Source organism: Phyllobates terribilis, unplaced genomic scaffold, assembly GCF_046119375.1.
Source record: "Phyllobates terribilis strain yellow unplaced genomic scaffold, ASM4611937v1 Scaffold_5__5_contigs__length_657084704, whole genome shotgun sequence".
NCBI lineage: Eukaryota > Metazoa > Chordata > Amphibia > Anura > Dendrobatidae > Phyllobates > Phyllobates terribilis.
The window spans coordinates 532,895,039-532,916,893 of NW_027362765.1; the positions used below are offsets into that span (position 1 = coordinate 532,895,039).

At 42.5% G+C, this 21,855-nt stretch overlaps 1 protein-coding gene across 4 annotated transcripts in view; it reads left to right on the plus strand.

Moving 5' to 3' along the window:
* Positions 1–21,855, plus strand: part of LOC141273646 (PH and SEC7 domain-containing protein 1-like) — a 555,342-nt gene that overhangs the window by 450,696 nt on the left and 82,791 nt on the right. For all 4 annotated transcript variants that reach the window (XM_073685772.1, XM_073685776.1, XM_073685773.1 and 1 more), the window contains one exon: positions 20,357–20,400. In XM_073685772.1, the coding sequence (XP_073541873.1) occupies positions 20,357–20,400 (44 nt within the window). The remainder of the gene's footprint in view (positions 1–20,356; positions 20,401–21,855) is intronic.

The window sequence follows — 21,855 nt, forward strand, 5'->3', positions numbered from 1 at the left end:
TCCTGTTACCTGCCTGCCTGCCTGAGGTCCGACGGTCTGCCTTACAACTCCGGTCAGTCTGTCTAAGGACCAACTTGCCCGCTCACCTGGGAGCGCACATCAGCTACCTGCCTGCTTGCCTGAGGTCCGACGGTCTGCCTTACAACTCCGGTCAGTCTGTCTATGGACCAGCTTGCCCGCTCACCTGGGAGCGCTTCTCCGCTACCTGCCTGCTTGCCTGCCCGGAGGCTCCGCTGTCACGTGCTGTGACCACCAGCTATTCCAGACTCTTGCCCGCTCACCTGGGAGCGCTTCTCTGCTACCTGCCTGCTTGCCTGCCCGGAGGCTCCGCTGTCACGTGCTGTGACCACCAGCTATTCCAGAGACTCTTGCCCGCTCACCTGGGAGCGCTTCTCCGCTACCTGCCTGCTTGCCTACCCGGAGGCTTCGCCGTCACGTGCTGTGACCACCTGCTATTCCAGAGACTCTCGCTTGCTCACCTGGGAGCACACATCCTCCATCTGCCTTGCTAGCCTACCTGGAGGTTCAGCCATCACAGGTCGTACCTACCCTTTACCTAGAGACTGCCCCGGTCACTTGCCGTGACCTCCAGCCCGTTCACCCAGAGACTGCCCCGGTCACTTGCCGTGACCTCCAGCCCGGTCATCCAGAGACTGTCCCGGTCACTTGCCGTGACCTCCTGCCCGTACACCCAGAGACTGTCCCGGTCACCTGCTGTGACTGCCTGCCTGGTCGCCACCCGCTCCCTTACAAGGACCGTCCCCTTGTATAGTAGCTCAGAGGTTCCGCCTCCCAGACCCGTTACACATATTATCTTTCACATCATACATAGCTTTTGGATCTCATACTATTCCCAATTCCTATTGTGTAGCCTGTGCTAGGAAAGAAGGCTGGTGAAGAAAGGATTGGGTGAAGAGAATCTAAAAATGAAAATATATCAGTTAAAGGGTTTTTCTCATCGGCATATCGTCTTTCAAATTGTGTTCAATGGGGCAATGACCTGATCTGTCCAGGTCCTGCTCCTGGCACCCCAGTCAAACAGCTAAGTGAAGCCAAGGCCAGCCATTCTTTTTTTCCAAAGCTGTTTTCTGTATCTCACTTGTCATCTTCAGTGGTACAACCATCTCCTCAACGTGTCCAAGGAGCTTTTTTTCATCTTGACAATGCCAGGCCGCATGCTGCTTGTGCTACTGTGAGAAGCCTGTGTGACCTAAACATACTACAATGGCCTGCAATGTCTCCGAATTTGTCTCCCATCAAACACATCTGGGACTGGGACGTCAGTGGTTGACAACTACAAAGGGAGCTGCCAGTGGCGGATCTTGATGATTTTCCCAAGTGCATTCAGCGTGGCGGAACCTTCCTCAGACAACCATTAATAACCTGATTGATAGCAGTCAAGGTGTGCAAGTGTGTGTTTTTCCATGAAATCTCCTTCTTGGTGTTGTAATTTCAATATTGAGGATTGTGTAGGTAAGTAAATAAAAACTATATATATATATATATATATATATATATATATATATATATTAAGGTGACAGCCGGACAGGTCGTGGACAGGAGGTATGTGTCCCCGATGTGCCAAGCTTCGGTGATGTAGGACCCGGAGAAGAAGGCTCCAGCACACAGAGAGGAATTTAATTAGCCCGGATTACAGGGCCGGGTTTTACGAGCAGCTGAAAGAGCTGGGGGGGAACAGCTGCTCATTTACCTCCAGTCCAGGTCTTGGAAGGCTGATTTAAGACAGCTGCGCCTGTCTCAGTCTATCTGTGTTTTTTGTTTGGCAAGGTGAGCAGACCTTGCATGTGGTCTTTAGACTCTGCAGGAGGCAGAGAAAAGCACCTTGTTTAAACCGCTGGAGCCGTGCTACATGGACCTGTTATTTTGAGCTTTGTTCTGTTATTCCTTTTGGTGCCACAGGAAAAGGCTGTTACTTTTGTTTTTAACTGGTGTATGGACACTAAATAAACCACCAGTTTGTTTGAACCCGTGGACTGCTTCACTGTGTGAACCCGTGCCTACCTCCAACGCGGCTCAGTGAGTACAAATCCCTACAATTGGTGCTAGAAGCACGGGCACAGATCCCAAGCGGCAGTGTGACTGCTACAAGAAGACTTATATGTCCTGGGTGAAGTCGGCCATAAGCCAGCAAGTGTCGCCGGACAAAATGGAAGACCTGCTTAAACATATGTTGCAGGCACAGCAGGCACAACAAGTGCAGCAACAGCAGGCTCAGCAGGCGCACTTCCAGCAGCAGTACCTGCAGAGCCAGCAGAGCATACAGCAGCAGCAACGGGAGCAGCAGCAGGAAACAAATAAACTTCTGATGCAGCAGATCCAACAGCAGCAAAGGCAAATGGAAATCTTGGCAGAGCAGATCCTTGGCAGGATGACTGCCACATCCTCAGATCCAGATGATGACTCGCACGTCAGGAAGACGGTAAGAAGAGCATTACAAAAGATGACCCCGGGTGATGACGTTGAGGCGTTCCTGACGGTCTTTGAGAGGGTGGCAGAGCGGGAGAAATTGCCTTCAGAGCAGTGGGTGGAGGTACTGGCGCCATATTTGACAGGCGAGCCGCAGAAGGCCTATTATGACTTGGCCTTACAGGATGCAAAAGAGTACGCTAAGTTGAAAACTGAGATTTTGGCATGCTTGGGAGTGACTCTGACTGTCCGGGCGCAACGGGTGCACCACTGGGCCTATTGCAGTAACAAACCTCCCCGGTCCCAGATGTTCGACCTCCTATACCTGGTCCAAAAGTGGTTGCAACCTGAATCTTCCTCCCCAGCACAGATGGTGGAGAAGATCGTTATGGACAGATTTATACACTCTCTCCCGAAGTCGGTGAAATCCTGGGTTGCCCAGGGAGATCCCCATAATGCCGATAACTTGGTGGGGTTGGTGGAAAGATACCAGGCAGTTGAGAGTCCGTTGGGAAAACAAGGGGTCGTAGCCTCTCCATATTGGGGTTCCCAAAAGGCGGTGGACATCCAAAAGAAGGGAGCTAGCACCACACCTGGCTCGGGAGGGGTCTCAGTTGCTGCCCAAGGTCCCACCCCATAATATAGTATGTTGGAGATGTCATACCCCTGGCCATATTGGCGCCCAGTGTCCCATAAACTCTGAGCCAATGGACTGCAACATGGGCCGGCGTTGCTCTTATTTTGCCTACCCGCCTGCAGCGCGGTTCCTCAAAATGGCGAGGGCCCTCAGGCATGCTCAGTGTCAGTAAACGGGGTACAAGTCTCTAGACTATTGGACTCAGGAAGTTTGGTGACCCTGATAAGGGCCACACTCCCTCATCGGCTGGTTCCTAGGAAGGTGGTGGGTGTCCAGTGTATCCATGGGGACGCTAAGAACTATCCTGTGGCCCAGGTGGATGTAAACACGGACTGTGGCACCACATCTCATGAAATGGCGGTCGTTATGGACCTATTGCATCCCATAATAATTGGACGAGACTTTGCATTATTCTGGAAAATGTGGAGGAAAGTGGGGACATCTGATTGATCGGACGACAGCCAGATTGCCCCTAAGGAAACTTACCCGCAGAACATAGTAGATGAGTTTCCCATGTGTGTGTTTGTGGGCGATGAGGATGAGGTACCATCCCCTGAGGCCAATATCCCTGAGCTGGAGGTGTCCAAGGGAAACTTTGGAACTGCCCAACACAGGGATTTAACTCTGAAATGGGCCTTTGAAAATATTACTGTGTTAAATGGGGTGCCTCAGGAACCGGGGGCTGACACTCGGTTCCCTCATTTTGCTGTGATTGGGGATTTGCTGTACAGAGTAACCGAGCCAAGGGGTGAGGTAATAGAACAGTTGCTGGTGCCAGGGCCCTATAGACGCGGGGTGTTAGACATGGCTCATTCTCATGTGTTGGGTGGTCACCTGGGTGCAGACAAGACTCAAGAACGGATCCTCCAGAGATTCTTCTGGCCAGGTGGCTATAGAGAAATAAAGAGTTATTGTCGTTCCTGCCCCACATGCCAGATAACCTCCTCAGTGGCCCACTTCCGCAGTCCCTTAGTGCCCCTACCAGTCATCGAAGTTCCATTTGAATGCACAGCAATGGATCTAGTGGGGGCTCTGGTCAAGTCCGCCCGAGGGCATCAGTATATCCTGGTGGTATTAGATTATGCTACACGGTATCCGGAGGCCGTACTACTACGAAACTCCTCCGCCAGGTGTATAGCCCGGGAGTTAGTCCACATGCTTTCAAGAACGGGGTTGCCTAAGGAGATCCTAACTGACCAAGGACCTCCATTTATGTCGAAGGTCATGAGGGAATTGTGCAAGACGTTGCAGATTGCGCAACTGAGAACCTCCGTGTACCACCCCCAGACGGACGGACTGGTCGAGAGGTTTAACAAAACTTTGAAAGCAATGTTGAGGAAAGCAGTGGAAAAGGATGGCCGAGACTGGGACTGTCTGATTCCTTATCTGTTATTCGCCATCAGGGAAGTTCCCCAAGCTTCCACAGGTTTCTCCCCGTTTGAACTACTCTATGGACGACACCCTCGAGGACTCCTGGATGTGGCGAAAGAGTCCTGGGAAGCTGAGACCACTCCCTATAGGAGCGTGGTGGAGCACGTTGCCCAGATGCAAGAGAGGATTGCCCACGTGATGCCCATTGTGAAGGAGCACCTCATCAAGGCACAAGAGGCACAGTCCAGGGTGTATAATAGGTCAGCCAGGGTGAGATCGTTCAACCCAGGAGATCGAGTGCTTGTGCTAGTGCCCACAGTGGAGAGCAAATTCATGGCCAAGTGGCAGGGCCCCTATGAGGTGGTAGAGAAAGTGGGGGAAGTCAACTATAAAATCCACCAACCAGGGAAGAGGAAGCCCTACCAAATTTACCATGTAAACTTGATTAAGCAATGGCAAGATAGAGAACCCGCGGAAGTTCCCTGTTTAGTGGCTGAGGCTAAGGCCGATGTGAAAGAGGTCCAGGTGGCAGAGTCACTGTCACGTGCCCAAAAGCAACAGTGCAAAGAGTTGTTACAGCGAAATTAAGACCTGTTTTCGGAGTTGCCAGGACTCACTCAGGTCATAGAGCATGAGGTTCTCACAGAGCCTCATGTTCTCGTTAATCTAAAACCATACCGGATCCCCGAGGCCCGCAGAGAGGTGATCTCAAAAGAAGTGATGCTTCACCTGGGAGTCATTGAAGAGTCCAAAAGTGGATGGTCCGGTCCTATAGTCTTAGTGCCGAAACCAGATGGGGAATGGCTGTTTTGCAACGACTATAGGAAGCTGAACGAGGTCTCAAAGTTTGACGCCTACCCAATGCCAGGACTGGGAAAGTCATCTGGACAAAGTTCAAGCAATACTTGATGCCCTAAGGAAGGCGGGCTTTACTATCAACCCGAAGAAATGTTCCATGGGGATGGAGGAAGCCAAGTACCTAGGGTACGTCGTTGGTAGAGGGGAAATAAAACCACAAATAAATAAGGTCGAGGCTATCTTGAACTGGCCACAACCCCTCTCGAAGAAGCAGGTCAGGGCATTTCTAGGCATTGTGGGCTACTATCGAAGATTTGTCCCTAACTTTGCCCTGATAGCAGCCCAGCTGACGGATCTTCTGAAAGGGATGAAATCAGCTATGGCCAAGTGGTCCCCGGAAGCAGAAGCGGCCTTCCAGGAATTGAAACTGGTCCTCTGTAAACAGCCAGTCTTGGTGGCGCCCAACTTCTCCAAGGAGTTTGTGGTCCAGACGGATGCATCGGATGTCGGGCTGGGAGCAGTCTTGTCCCAGGAGATTAACGGAGAAGAACACCCTGTAATATACCTCAGTCGGAAGCTCTCCACTTGTGAGGAGAACTACTCCTTTGTAGAAAAAGAATGTTTGGCCATTAAGTGGGCGTTAGACACTCTGAGGTATTACCTGTTAGGTAGAAGGTTCAGGTTAGTGTCAGACCATGCCCCACTGAGGTGGATGCAAGAAAAGAAGGGGAACAATGCCAGAGTAACTAGGTGGTTCCTGGCTCTACAAGATTTTAGTTTCCGGGTAGAGCATAGGCCTGGGAAACAACATGGGAATGCTGATGCCTTGTCAAGGGTTTATTGTATGGTGACAGAAGGTGCCAAGCCACCCGGCTTTGGGCAGAGGGGGAGGGTATGTAAGGTGACAGCCGAACAGGTCGTGGACAGGAGGTATGTGTCCCTGATGTGCCAAGCTTCGGTGATGTAGGACCCGGAGAAGAAGGCTCCAGCACACATAGTGCTGAGAGGAATTTAATTAGCCCGGATTACAGGGCCAGGTTTTACGAGCAGCTGAAAGAGCTGGGGGGGAAACAGCTGCTCACTTACTTCCAGTCCAGGTCTTGGAAGGCTGATTTAAGACAGCTGCGCCTGTCTCAGTCTGTCTGTGTTTTTTGTTTGGCAAGGTGAGCAGACCTTGCATGTGGTCTTTAGACTCTGCAGGAGGCAGAGAAAAGCACCTTGTTTAAACCGCTGGAGCCGTGCTACATGGACCTGTTTGTTTGAACCACCAATTTGTTTGAACCCGTGGACTGCATCACTGTGTGAACCCATGGCCACCTCCAACGTGGCTCAGTGAGTACAAATCCCTACAATATATATATATATATAAACAAATTACTGAAGTGAAAGAATATTTATTTAAAAAGGGATCCAGATGTAGGGAAATTTGCAGCAAAAAATGACATGATCACATGACATCATAACATGAAAGATATGATGAGATTTGTGGAAAAAATAACCTGTTATTAAACATTAGATAATCAACATTTATGTAATTTTGCTATAAATAAGACCTAAGCATAACTATGGTATTTGAGTAATTCTAATTGAGTAGAAAAGAGGGCTTAACACTGCTGGTATGTTTATGCACAAACTAAAGTAACATAACGTAATGAAGTACCACTCAAGCCATGAACGAATTCTATATAAATAACTCTACCTTCAATATTGCATGCTGCACAATAATCTCGCACCAACAACATGTGTTTGATGTTAAACGTCCTCACGCTGCATTTAACTTCAAGTTACCCTATAGTCTGCAAAAACTCATAGGACCCAATTCATGAAGACCGGAGTTTTTCATAACAGTCATGATGAGGGACTAAGGTGAAGTTGGGACTGGAGTAAAATTGTTGAGTAAGGAACGCCGACTATCTGGGTTCGTCATGCCCCCATCCCGCCCCAGCTCTGCCCACTTTATCGGCGCTGGGAGTAAGTGAAGTGAAAATGCAAAGAGTCACAAAATGTTTCTGAAGACAACTGAATGCCTTGTGTTCTTCCATGAATACTGGCTATGGTGAATGATTTTCTATTTATAGTTTCCACCCCAAATGACCATAAGGTTGCTTGTGATGTTTGCTTTTTCTTGATACATACATATGTGCAGGGACTCACAATTACCTTCAGTGATCCACTTGAAAACCTCTTAGCATATGCTACATGTAGCCTCATCTTTTGCATCTGGTATTCAATGGTTATCATTGCTATTTGATCATTTCATTTACTTAGAAGGAAGCTATCATTTTATAATGACCTATTGTTTAAATTAGGTTTTTGGGATATTATTCAAATAAAAAAAAATAATGGTAATCTTGCAATTGTCACACTATTAACTGGGGTTGTTAATAAACTCTTACTTCCTGCCCTTTCAGAAAGAGCTTTCAGCAGGCTTCTTATCAATAAAAGGTAGGATTACAATGACAAGTAACACTTCTATACGCAGATGATAACACAGGACCCACCAGTCACACTAGGCGATGTCACAGTTGACCGTGCTTCCCCTCCCTTCACAAAGACTCTGTATTAAACCCTTCATAACAAAAGTACAGGGTTGGAGTCTGTGTATTGTAATTAATGTACATGTGTTGTTTCCTGAAACAAAAAAAAGTTAGTATAAAAAAGCCCTAGTGGTCAGTGTGAAAACTGCAAGATTTCTATTTTTCTATTCTTAATACAAATTGTGATATGTTACAAAAAATGCAAGTTATGTAAAGAACGTATTTATCATACAGGTCTGATTTAAGAAGGAGGTCATTTTCTAATTCTAGCTTCCCCTTAAAGGCTGCTCACTGATTTCAATATGGAGCTGTATAGGTGGAGAATTACTGCTGCGCTTTAATTCCTCCCTGCTGTTGTAAACAGACGGAGATATAGCTAAATGACTTGAATAACTAAAGGACCTTTAAACTGCCCAATTATCGTGAACGAACATTCCTAAGAAAGCCCATTTCTCGATATTCATGCAGTCCAGATAGACTGGCGTTCACCCGATCATTAGACAAAACGCTCATTCAGTGGGTGAAATGATCTTTGGGGCTGCACAAAATCTCACTGTTCCCTGCAGCACATCGTCCTGTATAAACAGGACTTGTGCTGCCGAAAACAATGGCAACCTATGGGCACTGAATGATCTATTACAGATTGTTCAGTGCCATCTGAAGGGGGTCGGCCTGTGTAAACAAGGTATTACATGATTGCCATCTGGCAAAATGTTACTGGTAGGTGGTCAACAGGAGCAGTGTAAAGGATCGTTTACCAAACCGGTAATTACAAGCTTTGTGCCTGATGAGAAACCTTTCTAGCTAATGAAGTTGTGTGATTGCCGCAGCCTGGGCAAGTGTGGGCATTGTGCCATAGTGTATTAAAAGGGAAAATGAGAAGAATGGAAAGGTTTGTGGGCTAGGCGACTGTAGCTCCACTTAATATTTGCTTTCAAAGTTTATTCACAATATAAATGACTGGGCTTTAACGGGAAAAGCTCCATAAATGTACTGTGCATAAGAATCTAGACTTTTGTATTTTTCTCTGGGGATATGCTTGAAAGAAAATACCCAGAATCTCACCGCAGCATATTAGCGAGGAATTTGCCCCATGAGAGTTACCATAAGGGACAGGAGGCAGATTCTTCATGTTTCAGGACATTGCGGGCTGAAGAGTGCAGCACTAACAGTTGCGCTCAGTGGAGGGACTGTTCATACTTACTACAAATAACGTGTAACATGGCGTAATACAGTTATACATTTGTCATTTAACTCTTTGAAGCCACAGTATTTCTGCCTTGTGATCACTCCCTATGTTATGGGTTTACCTGCAGTCCTATGAAAATTCATGATGTCAGATTCAAATGACAAACCCATCTCTGCATCTGTAAACTTGCTGACATCTCCTTTTGTCTGTAATTGGCAGCAGTGTAATAGGCAGCAATGATGGCAGGCTTTCAATAACTTGCGAGCGTTCTGATTGCCGCGTTGACCCAGAGGCTATACAGCAGCCTAGACATTCCCGTTTTAACCATTTATCCTCCCCGGTTGTCACATTGACTCCTCTCGCTAGCCTTGCTGCATTGAGTTACTTATCCTATTCTTTCCCACAAAGCTTTTGCTGCTGTGAATACTAATTGCCTTTACCGTGCAGATGCTAGCCCAGGCTTGCGATTGGTTCAATGTCAGTGAGTGTAATTTTGTTCCTCCTGTCTGCCCTGCTCTATGAGATTGACTCACTCCTTATAGAGATCACAGCTGGCCTTCATCTGCGGCAGAAAGCAGCGTAGGATCGAGGGGGAGGAGAAATAGTTTCTATCCACACAAGAGCTTGTTCCTGTTGTCATTGGTGACTGGCTGTGGAAGTGAAGCACAGGGGGATCAAAAATACCATCTATGTGAAAGCAAATGACTTGCAAGCTATGTGGTAGCAATGAGGAAGGAATATTTTCAACAGGCAGCACCCTGGTCCTTTGCCTTCTAATGGTGGAAGCCTGCACAATATCCGAGTCTACCACCACCGGCGCGGATTCTCCAGTAATTCTTCATTTCTAGATCAACGGAATTTTTGCAGAAACAGATTTTTTTTTTTATCCCCCTCCTATTTGTATTCAATTTTTCCTTGGCTAAGGGACATAGACACGGATTGCAGTCACCATCGTAAAGATGATAGGGGTGAACAGTATCAACAGCAGCGCTGGTCGCCTGCGTTCTCGGTCCATGTGCTCGGTACGCTATGGCCGTAATTACAGGGGTATGGAAACCTTGTGCTATGGCTGGCCACAGAGATCCAGGACCCTTAAACCTGTGCTATATACTGATCTGGTTGTGAGCCGACTGCAAAACCGGAGAAAAAAGAAAACGGTAATTGATTGGTTTGGGGTGAATTGGGTAATCTGTTATGTATTTGAAAAATTTTGCACTATTTTTTTCTTACATATTATACAGTATATCCTTTTCGAGATTGCAACAATGTTTATTTTTTATTCTCCTTATCAAGCACCTCTGAGAAATAGTCTCATATGTGTGTTCCTCCCCCTGTCTGCCTGTCTTCATCTTTTTAATATCAGGTTGTCTCTTTTCCCATCCATGCCTTCTCACTGGTTTGTAATTTGTGAAAGAAATGTATAACCTGATGCTTAAGCCAATATTGCTGCTATATGAAAGTTATTAAGGATTGAACAGTCCATAAAATAGATTGTAATGTGCATTCACCTGCGTTCTCCATTAGACCTCATTATGATCTCTTTACTATATGCAAGAGTGTATGGTAAGAAGGTGTACTTACTATTTAGTCATTTGATCGCTAATGCCTAATTTATCTAATGCTGCTCTATCTAGCAGAAAAACAGGCTTAACAAAGGGTAATTGCATTAACATATTAGTACATATCATACCAGCTAATTTCTCAAGGCCGCATGCAGATGGTGTCAGATCTGTTGCCATTATCTGTAAACAGGCCACTTTTTTTACACCGCAGATAAATGATTTTTCATCCGCTATCCCAGGAGATTGATTATGTGTCTCTGTCTCAGACGACAGGCTGTAATTTAAAGACATCATTACTTCAGCTGTCAGTAGGGACTGCTTTCTGAATCTTTTCTTCTTATTTGTTGGAATTTTTAATTTAAAAAAAAAAAATTGCGGTTGCATAAAATATATACATGGAAAGTTCTACAATGACAAACACATTTTTTTCCTGTTAGATATAGATATTGTTGTTTCATGAAGCTTCACAGACAAGCAAGCAGTGCCACCATTACACTCTGATAATGCAGCCCCAAATGTTAATTGTATCATAGAGCTTTATCTGATAAGGCACAGATTGACAGCACAAAACTGTTCTCTCAATAGTCCAAAAATCCTGAAAAGACAATGTAGCAATGGTCTGCTTTAATCATTTCCCAAAAATAGATTTCACTTTAAGATACAGAAAACCACTATAGTCCTTATTATGTGGTTTTCCACCAAGTATCACATGTGTTTATCTATTATTATTTATTAGTATTTTAGCTGCCCTCTTAGTGTATTTTAGCTGGGGGGCTGGGCCTTAGATTAGCCAATAAGTGACTGTTCCTTGGCCCTTTAGTTTCATTGAACTTAAATGACACCTATAAGCTGCTAATAGCAGTGTGAGCCCATTTGTTGGGCATTTGGTTTAACCCTAACCCTTTTTAAGTAATTTGAGAAATGCATATTCCTACTAGACTATGTTGGTTCAAAATATATTATGTTTTGTATTATATTTACCGTTTCAAAATAACTGACTTTTTTAATGATTTGTGCCACCAATGGTATTAACTTTTTCACCCCTTTTGACCCCTAAGGGCCTAAGATCTATCTTTTAAACTATGATACAACACCAGGGCACTCGAAAAACACTCTAGAAGAGCAGGAATAACAAAAATAAGAAAAACTCTTATAGTGCTTTATTACATGTATGTTGAAAAATCACCCTCGACTACCGGGGTTTTTATCCCTTATATAACTCAAAACAAGAGTGACCTTAAGGCTTGAAACATCATTGACCACCAGAAATATAAACCCAAAACAGTCTGGAGCCCCAGGGATATTAACCTCCTACACACCCTAGATCGGAATATTAATGTTAAATAGACTTTTTTGAGTAATGTTTTCACCACTTTTGGCCACCAAGAAGATTATCTTTTAAACTATCATACACTTTAAAAACACTCTAGAAGAGTAGGACTTAAAAAAAAAAAGGAAAAACTCTTATAGTGCTATAAGACATTATGTATACTAAGCCAAAAACACCCTAGACCACGAGGATTATTATCCCCTAAAAATTCAAAACAGTGATCTTAAGATCTTAAACACCTTTGACCACCAGAAATATAAACCCCTAAAACACTTTGGAGTTCCAGGGATATTAACCTTTTACACACCCTAGATCGGGATATTGAAGTTAAATAGTACTTTTATTCATCTAGTATGTCACACTGTTACTTGACCTCTGTATGTCCATATTATTCAAGTATTGTAGAGTTATTTTTATCAATTGTATAGCCCAGCCATGGAGGCATTGTACACCTCCCAACCTACTGTCTCCTCCCCATTCCTGTAGAATGTAAGCCCGCAAGGGCAGGGTCCTCTTCCCTCTGTACTAGTCTATCATTGTTAGTTTTGATTACTGTAAGTGATATCTGTATTTAGCATGTAACCCCTTCCTATGTACAGCACCATGGAATCAATGGCGCTATATAAATAATAATAATAATAGCTTATGGTACTGTTATTTGATGGTGTTAGTATTTACACATTCAGTCTTGAATCCATAGGACAGGCCTCAGGGCATCTGTCTTAGTCTAAGGGCCTCCATACACATTAGGTGAGCGTCGGCGGAACCCACAGATACCGATGGGTTTCGATCAACAGTCTAATATGCATGGGAGCCTGCTGACTGTTCCCTGATAGATGATGTCGGGGGATAGAAAGATCCAGAATGTCTGATTTCAGACTGACGATCCTTTTGTTCTCTAAGAGAAAAGCCACCGCCAGAGATGTCTGGTAGCGGCTCTCTGATAGAAAAGACAGATGCTCTGGGCAGAGCAAATACTCTTGTCTATGAGAGTCAGGAGAGATAGCTGACGGACGATCCATGGTTTGGTTGACAGCTATCTTAAGTGTATGTGGGACTAAAAGGTAAATGCACACCTAAGGGAAATGTGTACAAAAAATCCACCACAAATTTCAGTACCAGTCACGTGGATGACTTTTCCGCAAATTTCATCCACATGCTGGGGAAAATTTCCACACTACAATTACTCTGTGGGGCAAATTTTACAATCCACCACGTCAATTTGTGTTGTGGATATTCACCTTAGAGTTCACCGCTTTTAACAGTAAGGAATTTGTGGTAAATGCTGTTTCACATCCGCATCATAATCTGCATGTGTAACATAAGGATTCATCATAGATTTACAGCAAAATCCGCATGTGGATTTTTCCAAAATGTTTCAGTTTCTGTGGTCCCGACATAATAGTTCTTTTTGTAGGCAAATTCTGAAATTAAAGAGGTTATCCACTACTTTTACATTGATGACCTATACTTAGGATAGGTCATTAATGTCTGATTAGCCGTGGCCGACACCCGGCACCCCCGCTGATCAGCTGTTATCGGTGTTGGCCACCAGCCGGAAGTACTCACTTGCCGAGCTGCTCCATCTTCTGGTAGTGGCTGCCGCAGGGTACTACACATCCCCCTTCTATTGATATGAATTGGAGGCGGATGTGCAGTACCAAGCCCTGGCCACTACAAATAAACGGAGCAGCTCTTCAAGTGAGTACTTTTGGCTGGCGGCCGCCACCACTGACACCAATGAGAGCTGATCTTTTGGCGTGTCGGGTGTCGGACCTCGGCCGATCAGACATTGATGACCTATCTTAAGGATAGGTCAACATTGTAAAAGCAGTGGATAACCTCTTTAAAATAGCATTACTTTTATCATTTCTTGAATCATTCCTGATGCAGTATTCATAGGTTGATTCAGTTTGCATCCCTGTGTAAATGTGTATTGCCCAGTAATATTTCTTAGGTTGCATAAAATATTAATTTTCATGTTGCCTGTCTATAAGAAGAAAACAGGGACATTTTCAAGAACAAATCTCAGATTCTGGAAATGCCACACATGTCATGGCTACATTAAATAACATAATCTCCACTATGATAAATTTCAATAAACAGTATCATATTGTGCAATAAAAAATATCTGAACCATCTATAAATAAATGCTTGGTCGATTCTGAAGATGGCTCATGGTTTTATCTTTAGTTAAAGAAAATAGATTCATGGCAACACAGCTACCCCCACCGAGTGACAGTTCATAGTACTTATTCCAGCGCTACTTTGTGTTCCTTCTGTCTCCAAGGCAACAACTGCTGCAAATTAATTCATTCATAGTGGGGTCAGGCCAATAAGACGTCGTCATGACTGATGTATGATGACTATTTTGAGAACAGAATTACATACAGAAATTAAGATAGTACCAATGAAATCTCTTGTTTCTCTATCTTGTGAATAAGTAAACTAGAGAAGCAGCCTACCACATACATACAATTACATAGAGGCTCAAATTATCTACCTTTATTTCCATAAAAATAAAATAGAATGTTGAAACATTTTTCAACTACGGATTGTTGATCGCTTTTCTGTGAAGTTTCAAAACCATAATCCCATTGTCATCACCACTGTTCCTAAGTCCTTACAATTCACCGTCGTGATAATTTTTGTTTTCCTCTTAAAAGGAAACTATCATGAGAAAATGACCTATTGTTTAAATCAGGTATTCTTAAAACATTTTTGACAATCTTTTTTTTCATATCACAAAACTTTATTAAAAAAAAAGAAAAAATAGTAATTTTGCAGTTTTTACACCACCGGTGACTGGGGCAATTTTAGACTCATACTTTCTGTCCTTTCCGATAAAAACTTCAAGACTGGATTTCTCTAAAATTTCAAAACAAAATACTATAAGCAAGGCACAGATTTAATAAGAATTAGAGGGCCTATACACATGCCTTTAGTTATGAGTGTAATATCATGATGACAGGTTCCCTTTAAGAACAATTAAAAGTTTATGAAGCAGCACGCCATAAATATTTTGCCCATATACTGTTGAAACCAGAAGTTTACATACACTATATAAAAAGACACATATGCATGTTTTTCTCAATATCTGACATGAAATCAGAATAAACCTTTCCCGTTTTAGGTCAATTAGGATTACCATAATTTTTAATATTTGCCAAATGGCAGAATAATGAGAGAGCGAATGTTTTAAGGCAATTTTATTACTTGCTGCAAAGTCAAAAGTTTACATACATTTCATTAGTATTTGGTACCATTGCCCTTAAACTGAAGAACTTGGCTCAAACGTTTGGGATATCCTTCCACAAGCTTTTCACAATAGTTGGTCGGGATTCGGGCCCATTCCTCCTGACAAAGCTGGTGAAACTGATCCAGGTTTGTAGGTCGCCTTGCTCGCACCTGCCTTTTCAACTTTGCCCATAAATTTTCAATAGGATTGAGATTAGGGCTTTGTAATGGCCACTCCAAAACATTGACTTTGACCGTTTTGGCAGTATGCTTAGGGTCATTGTCCATTTGGAAGTCCCATTTCTGCCCAAGCTTTAATTTTGCGGCTGATGTCTTGAGATGTTGCTTCAGTATTGACACATAATCCTCTTTTCTCATGATGCCATCTATTTTGCGAAGTGCACCAGTCCCTCCTGCAGCAAAACAACCCCAGAACATGATGTTGTCACCACCGTGTTTCACAGTTGGGATGGTGTTCTTAGGCTTCCAAGCTTCTCCTTTTTTCCTCCAAACGTAACGATGGTCATTATGCCCAAAAAGTTACATTTTTGTTTGATCAGACCACAGGACATGTCTCCAAAAATTAAGGTCTTTGTTCCTGTGTACATTTGCAAACATTAATCTGGCTTTTTTATGTTTCTTATGGAGTAATGGCTTCTTCCTGGCCTTTCAGCCCATGTTGATACAGTACTCGTTTCACTGTGGATCTTGACACAAACTTACCAGCTTCTTCCATCACCTTTACAAGGTCTTTTGCTTTTTTCCTTGGGCTGATATGCACATGTCAGACCAAAGCATGTTCATCTCTGGGACACAGAACCCGTCTCCTTCCTGAGTATTATGATGGCTGGACATTCCCATGTTGTTTGTACTTGTGTATAATTGTTTGTACAGATGAACGAGGCATCTTCAGGTATCTTGAAATTGTACCCAAGGATGAGCCAGACTTGTGTAAGTCCACAATTCTCTTCCTGATATTTTACCTGATTTCTTTAGACTTTCCCATGATGCTACACAAGGAAGCAGTGTGTTTCAGGTGTGCATTAAAATACATCCACAGGTGTGTCTCTAAGTAACTCAGATGTTGACAAACAAAACTATCAGAAGCTTCCACACACATGACATCATCATATGGACAGTCCAGAATTGTTTAAAGGCATAGTAATCTTAGTGTATGTAAACTTTTTGACTTTGCAGTAAGTAATAAAAATGCCTTAAAACATTCTCTCTCTCATTATTATGGCATTTGGCAAATTTTAAAAATTATGGTAATCCTAATTGACCTAAAACTGGAAAGGTTTATTCAGATTTCATGTGAGATATTGAGAAAACCATTCAAATGTGTCTTTTTATATAGGTTATGTAAACTTCTGGTTTCAACTGTATCTGTTACTAATTACAATGAAGTCATATTAGACAGTTCCAAATTATGCAATTTTTAAAATGTTTAACGCAGCTTCAAATTGAACTTCACTTATCTATGACTCTAGTTAAAGTCCACCAAACATGTGCATGATAGCTGTGTATTCACAGAGTGATGATAGTCTTAGTGTGAAGTATGTGACTGTGTTAATATATTTGTGTAGTCACAACAGTTAGAACATTTTTTTTACTTGCTTCAGCAATGCTAAGATAGCGAGGCTGGTGTGACCATACATGCATTATAAGTAAACCATAAAAATATCAGTCCATTATGTAGTGCGTCAGATTGCAGAAAGTTGCTTAGCGACGCTCTATGAGAGCCCACCGAGCCTTCCTTGAGCTGTGTGCTTCACCAAGCTGAGCTCTTCCTCTCATGAGCCCTATTAGCATGCAGCAGGTAGGACGCATTCACGTGTTCTGTACAAACAAATGCTGACTTCTTCATTGTTCAGTGAACGTCAAGGCAAGATGACAGGCACGTGATGGTAACAGAGAGAAGAGAGCGTGTGAAACAATAATATCTATTATTATATCCATGGTTACATTAATCGTGACTGAAATGGCAACGAGTGCCTGGAAATCATATTTCACGTGTTTTGGTTTATCATCTTAGTTTTAAGATGCTCATCTTACCATACAGATCATGCCATATACCCAAATGTGCGCTGTAATTTGCCCTCATCGACTGTCACTGCTACAACAGACACCACAAACCACAGTTCTTTTCCGCTTCCCACAGACCGTATTCCTTGTGGAGTTGTAGAAAAGTAATGCTCATTTATTTTCACTGATCACTGGACATGGTGTGGTAGAGAATATATTTAGGCTAGGTTTCAATTAAAGACTTCTAGGTTTCAAGACGTTGTTAAGCAAATACAATTTAATACTAATGTTCACCATTTAGGCTCTGTTCATACAGACATTTAGTAATATGCCAGGAAAACCTCATACTTGGAACATAATGGCTAATGTCTGTAACTATATGCTATATTCCTATAGTAAAGACAATTTGTACTCTATGTATAGCTTTTTATGTTTTGTCTTTGTACTGTAAAAGATGGTCCATATTTGTACTGTAAAGGATGGTCCATATTTGTACTGTAAAGGATGGTCTATATTTGTACTGTAAAGGATGGTCCATATTTGTACTGTAAAGGATGGTCCATATTTGTACTGTAAAGGATGGTCTATATTTGTACTGTAAAGGACGGTCTATATTTTTACTGTAAAGGATGGTCCATATTCACTATGTATGTTGGACACCCAACCGTAGGTCATGGCTTTCGCTGAAAAAAGGTGTAGTTTAGAAGGGACAGGCATAGCCTAACTTATGGCATTATGTGCCAGAAAATGTGCCAATACATAGTTAGATGGTGTAAACTTAAGCCCCACATACACTTTAGATACGTGTCGGCTGAACAATGGTTCGGTCGGCAGCTATCTCGCCCGACTCTCCCATACACAGGTGCTCTCACTCTACCAAGTGATCCTGTGTTGTTTATGAGAGAGAAACGCTGCCAGACTCCTCTGTTGGAGGCTTATCCCAAAAGAACAAAAGGATTGGCAGTCCTAAATCGGACATTCTGGATTTTTTACTCCCCTGACAATCATCTCTTGGGCCCCATACACATTAGACTGTTGGTCAAACCCATCAATATCAACAAGTTCAAGCAACTTTAGTCTAATATGTATGGGTGGCCTTTAGACTAGACCGTCTTAAAATGTACCTTATTTATCAAACAGCATGAAGTATTGTGATAAATCTTGTTCAGTGTAAGTTTGCACTATATAAAAATTGGACTGTATTGATAAATATGCCCAATAATATCCATTTTAACCTAAGGACTTGATTGGCTCATACATCAGGAGATTTTGCCATATTTGTGATTTGATATCCTAACACATCACACACCTGGTCATAAACGTTGTTCAATTCCGCACCGCAATTCCTCCATTTCTGACCAATACAAAGCTGCCTGGTAACCAAAAAAGTGTCTACTGGGAGAAAATGAGATTTATTTCTCCAGGAAGCGACTGGCTTTCAGTCATAGAGGCGTGGCCGGAGTGTCTGTAGTCACCAGTCAGCACACAGTGAGCAGAGGATGTAGCACGACCCGGCAATTTGATAAACTGCTCACTCTGCAGCACATCTGTGCAGCGTCGGCTGTCAAAGTGCCGGGGCTTGGTTTCAGGCACTTCTCGCTGTGTACTGAGTGGTGACTACAGTCTCTCTGGCCGCACCTCTATGACTGAAAGCCAGTGGCTTCCTGGAGAAATAAAGCTGTTTTTCTCTGGCTTTTAGTAAGGTGGCCAGGCAGTGTTGTAACACTATTGGGGTTATTGGGTTAATCTGCAGGTTTATAGAATTTTGGACATGACAGATTCTTCTTAACAGAATTACAGTACTTTCCCATCACCAATTGTATGTGATGTTATCAGCGTCTTTCAATTATATATTGCTCTTACCAGTACAGTATAATCAAATAAAAAGAAACTTCGGTGTCAATAATACAGATAGACACTTTTTTTTCAATTAGTATGAAAAGTAAATACTCAATGCTTTTTTAACTGGATTCAAGTGAGAATCACAAGGATATTACATGTGTTTTATGTGCTGATAAAGGATGCAAACCAAAAGAAAACAGGTATCGTAATGAGAGACGTTTATGTATTGTAAATGATTTCTTTGTGAACTACACTCATCGATACAAATGGATATTTGTAAAGAATATTCAGACCTTACAATGCGAGGTAATGATAAGGAAATTAGTAACAGCGCATATAAAGGAACATATGCAAGAAAGACTGAGCCTCTCTCACTTCCATCCACTTCACTTGGCAGCCATTGAATTTTTGATCAATTTAACACTTTAGGAACACGTTTACCTCTCCCTACTTGACTGCATTCAACATTTCCTATTTCTGACGCCCTCAAGTGAGAAAGGCTTTGTAGTTTTTATATGGCTGGAGACATAAAAAATAGATCCTTGTAGGCACCTCAGTTTTCTCAGCAGATTACGTCTATCCACTTGCCTGTGAAACGTCTGCACAGCAAGTTCTCAGGATTTATCTCATGAGCTGTAATCCATCTATCTCATTTCATCTCATTTATTATGATCCTGATTAAAAAATGGTGGATTCTTTGCAATCCAAAATCACAGGCGCATGATGCAGCATGCATACATGATTCCATGCGTCCTTCAAAGGTTAACATGAGCGTGATATCGCACCGCAATCTATAATAATCACAAAGTGATTGAATCAGGATGTGTTCAGTTAAAAGAAACCTGTGAATGTTATTTAGGTGACTAAACTAGGGGTACGTTGCTATCCTTTATGGTGATGCAGTTCTAAACATGCGCCTTGTAAATTAGCATTAATTTGATGGTAAAAAATTACTTTAACATGCCGCGTACTGCTCTCTCTAGCCAAGTGGGCAGTGCTGCTGGAGAACTAGTTTCCGTCTTCTTGCTGTTAGTTGTAGGTTTAAAGAGGTTGTCCACTACTTTTACATTGGTCCTTAGGATAGGTCATCAATGTCTGATCGGCAGGGGTCCGACACCCAGCACCCTCGCCGATCAGCTGTTATCAGTCTTGATTTGAATAAGAGGCGGATGTGCAGTACCCTGCGGCGGACACTATCAGAAGACGGAGCAGCTCGGCAAGTAAGTACTTATGGCCGCCACCGCCAACACCGATAACAGCTGATCAGACATTGATGACCCATCCCAAGGATAGGCCAGCAATGTAAAAGTAGTGGACAACCTCTTTAAGTTTTAGTTTTAATATTAAATCATTATCGCATCTTGAACGTACACTTTACATTTTATTTTCTTTTTCTTCTAGGCTTTGTACAGTTCAATCAAGAATGAGAAGTTACAGTGGACAATGTAAGTAAATGTGAACACAATCTTGATTTTGTCCTGTACTTGTCTAGAGAGGACATTAATATTTCTCATTTTTCTCAACAACCTGTCACATGTATGCATTATTAACCTACAGGCAGCTGGATATCATATTTTTCTTTGTTTTGCATTTTGATTTTGTTTATAGTATATTAATATGTAAGGCTTCTGTTTGCAGACCCAAAATAGCAGGGAGATAAAAGTTTATTACAAATTTGATGTAGTATATCAGTATGAAGGTGTATAGTCTATAGGACATTGGCTGGACTTGATGCTGTAGTATAATATGATTGAAATCATACTCAAAGTAAATGCCTCTACATAAGTACAATAATTATTGAAGCTTTTTGCATATATTAGAGTCTATGTTGCATTTTGGAAGAAAGCGGTTACACCTTGTAAAAAGATTAATTACAATATTTCTGATACTATGACTATTTGGTCTGCTATAAATAAAGTTGACACAACTCCAGACATAACTCTGAAAGGTTATTCAGTTATTTATTGAAAATGAGAAATACAGTACACTGAGTTAAGACCCCCATAAAAATTAGACTAAAGTAATCCGAACCGGCTAATATTGGCAGGCTCGGCTGACAGTCTAATGTGTAAGGGGCCTCCTGACCCTCCCCCAACAGATGTCAGGGGAGAGGAAGATCCAACCATTTCAACTGCCTATTCCATTGATCGGTGAAGAGAGCCCACTCCAAGAGGAGTCTGGCAGCCACTCTTCGATAGAGAACACAGTAGCGCTCGGTGAGCCAAGCATTCCTCTGTATGGGAGAATGGGGGGGAGATTGTACACCGACAACTATTTAATGTGTACGGGGGCCTTTACTTGAGCTCTTAAAGTGATTACAGATCTTTTCAAATAAGGAAGTCGAATTTCCTTTATCATCCTAATATAATGGGTGTTACTTACCTGTCAAGCCTGACCTGGCTTTCTTCTCTTATGGTTGCCTTTTTTGCAGTAATCTATGCTAGGTATCTTAGGTCACCTTCTTTGACTCTAAACATTTTAAGGCCGGCTTTGGCAGTTTCCTGGTGCATAGGTAATAAATAGCATAGTTTCAATTGTTAGGTGATTTTGTCTTCTTCACTTAGCTGAACTCGAGCCAGGGGTTTAATCATCGAGATGTTCTACTCCTCACATTCATGCTACAACCAAAGATATTATATTATAGATCTTTGTGACGTCAAATCAATCCATTAACCCACTAGAGCAACAAAGAAAAAACAGGATGAGTCCTAAATGCCAAGTCCAAAGCCAAGTATAGTTATGTAGCATTTCAACATAAGGGGGTAATAAATATCCAAAAGGGTAATGCCAGTCACTCACCACCATTATTCAATTGAGGAAAACGATAATTTTTTACAAGACCGAGTTCCACGGATATTTCGTTCAAATTCAACCAAAGTAAACACCTGGCTGCTCATCTG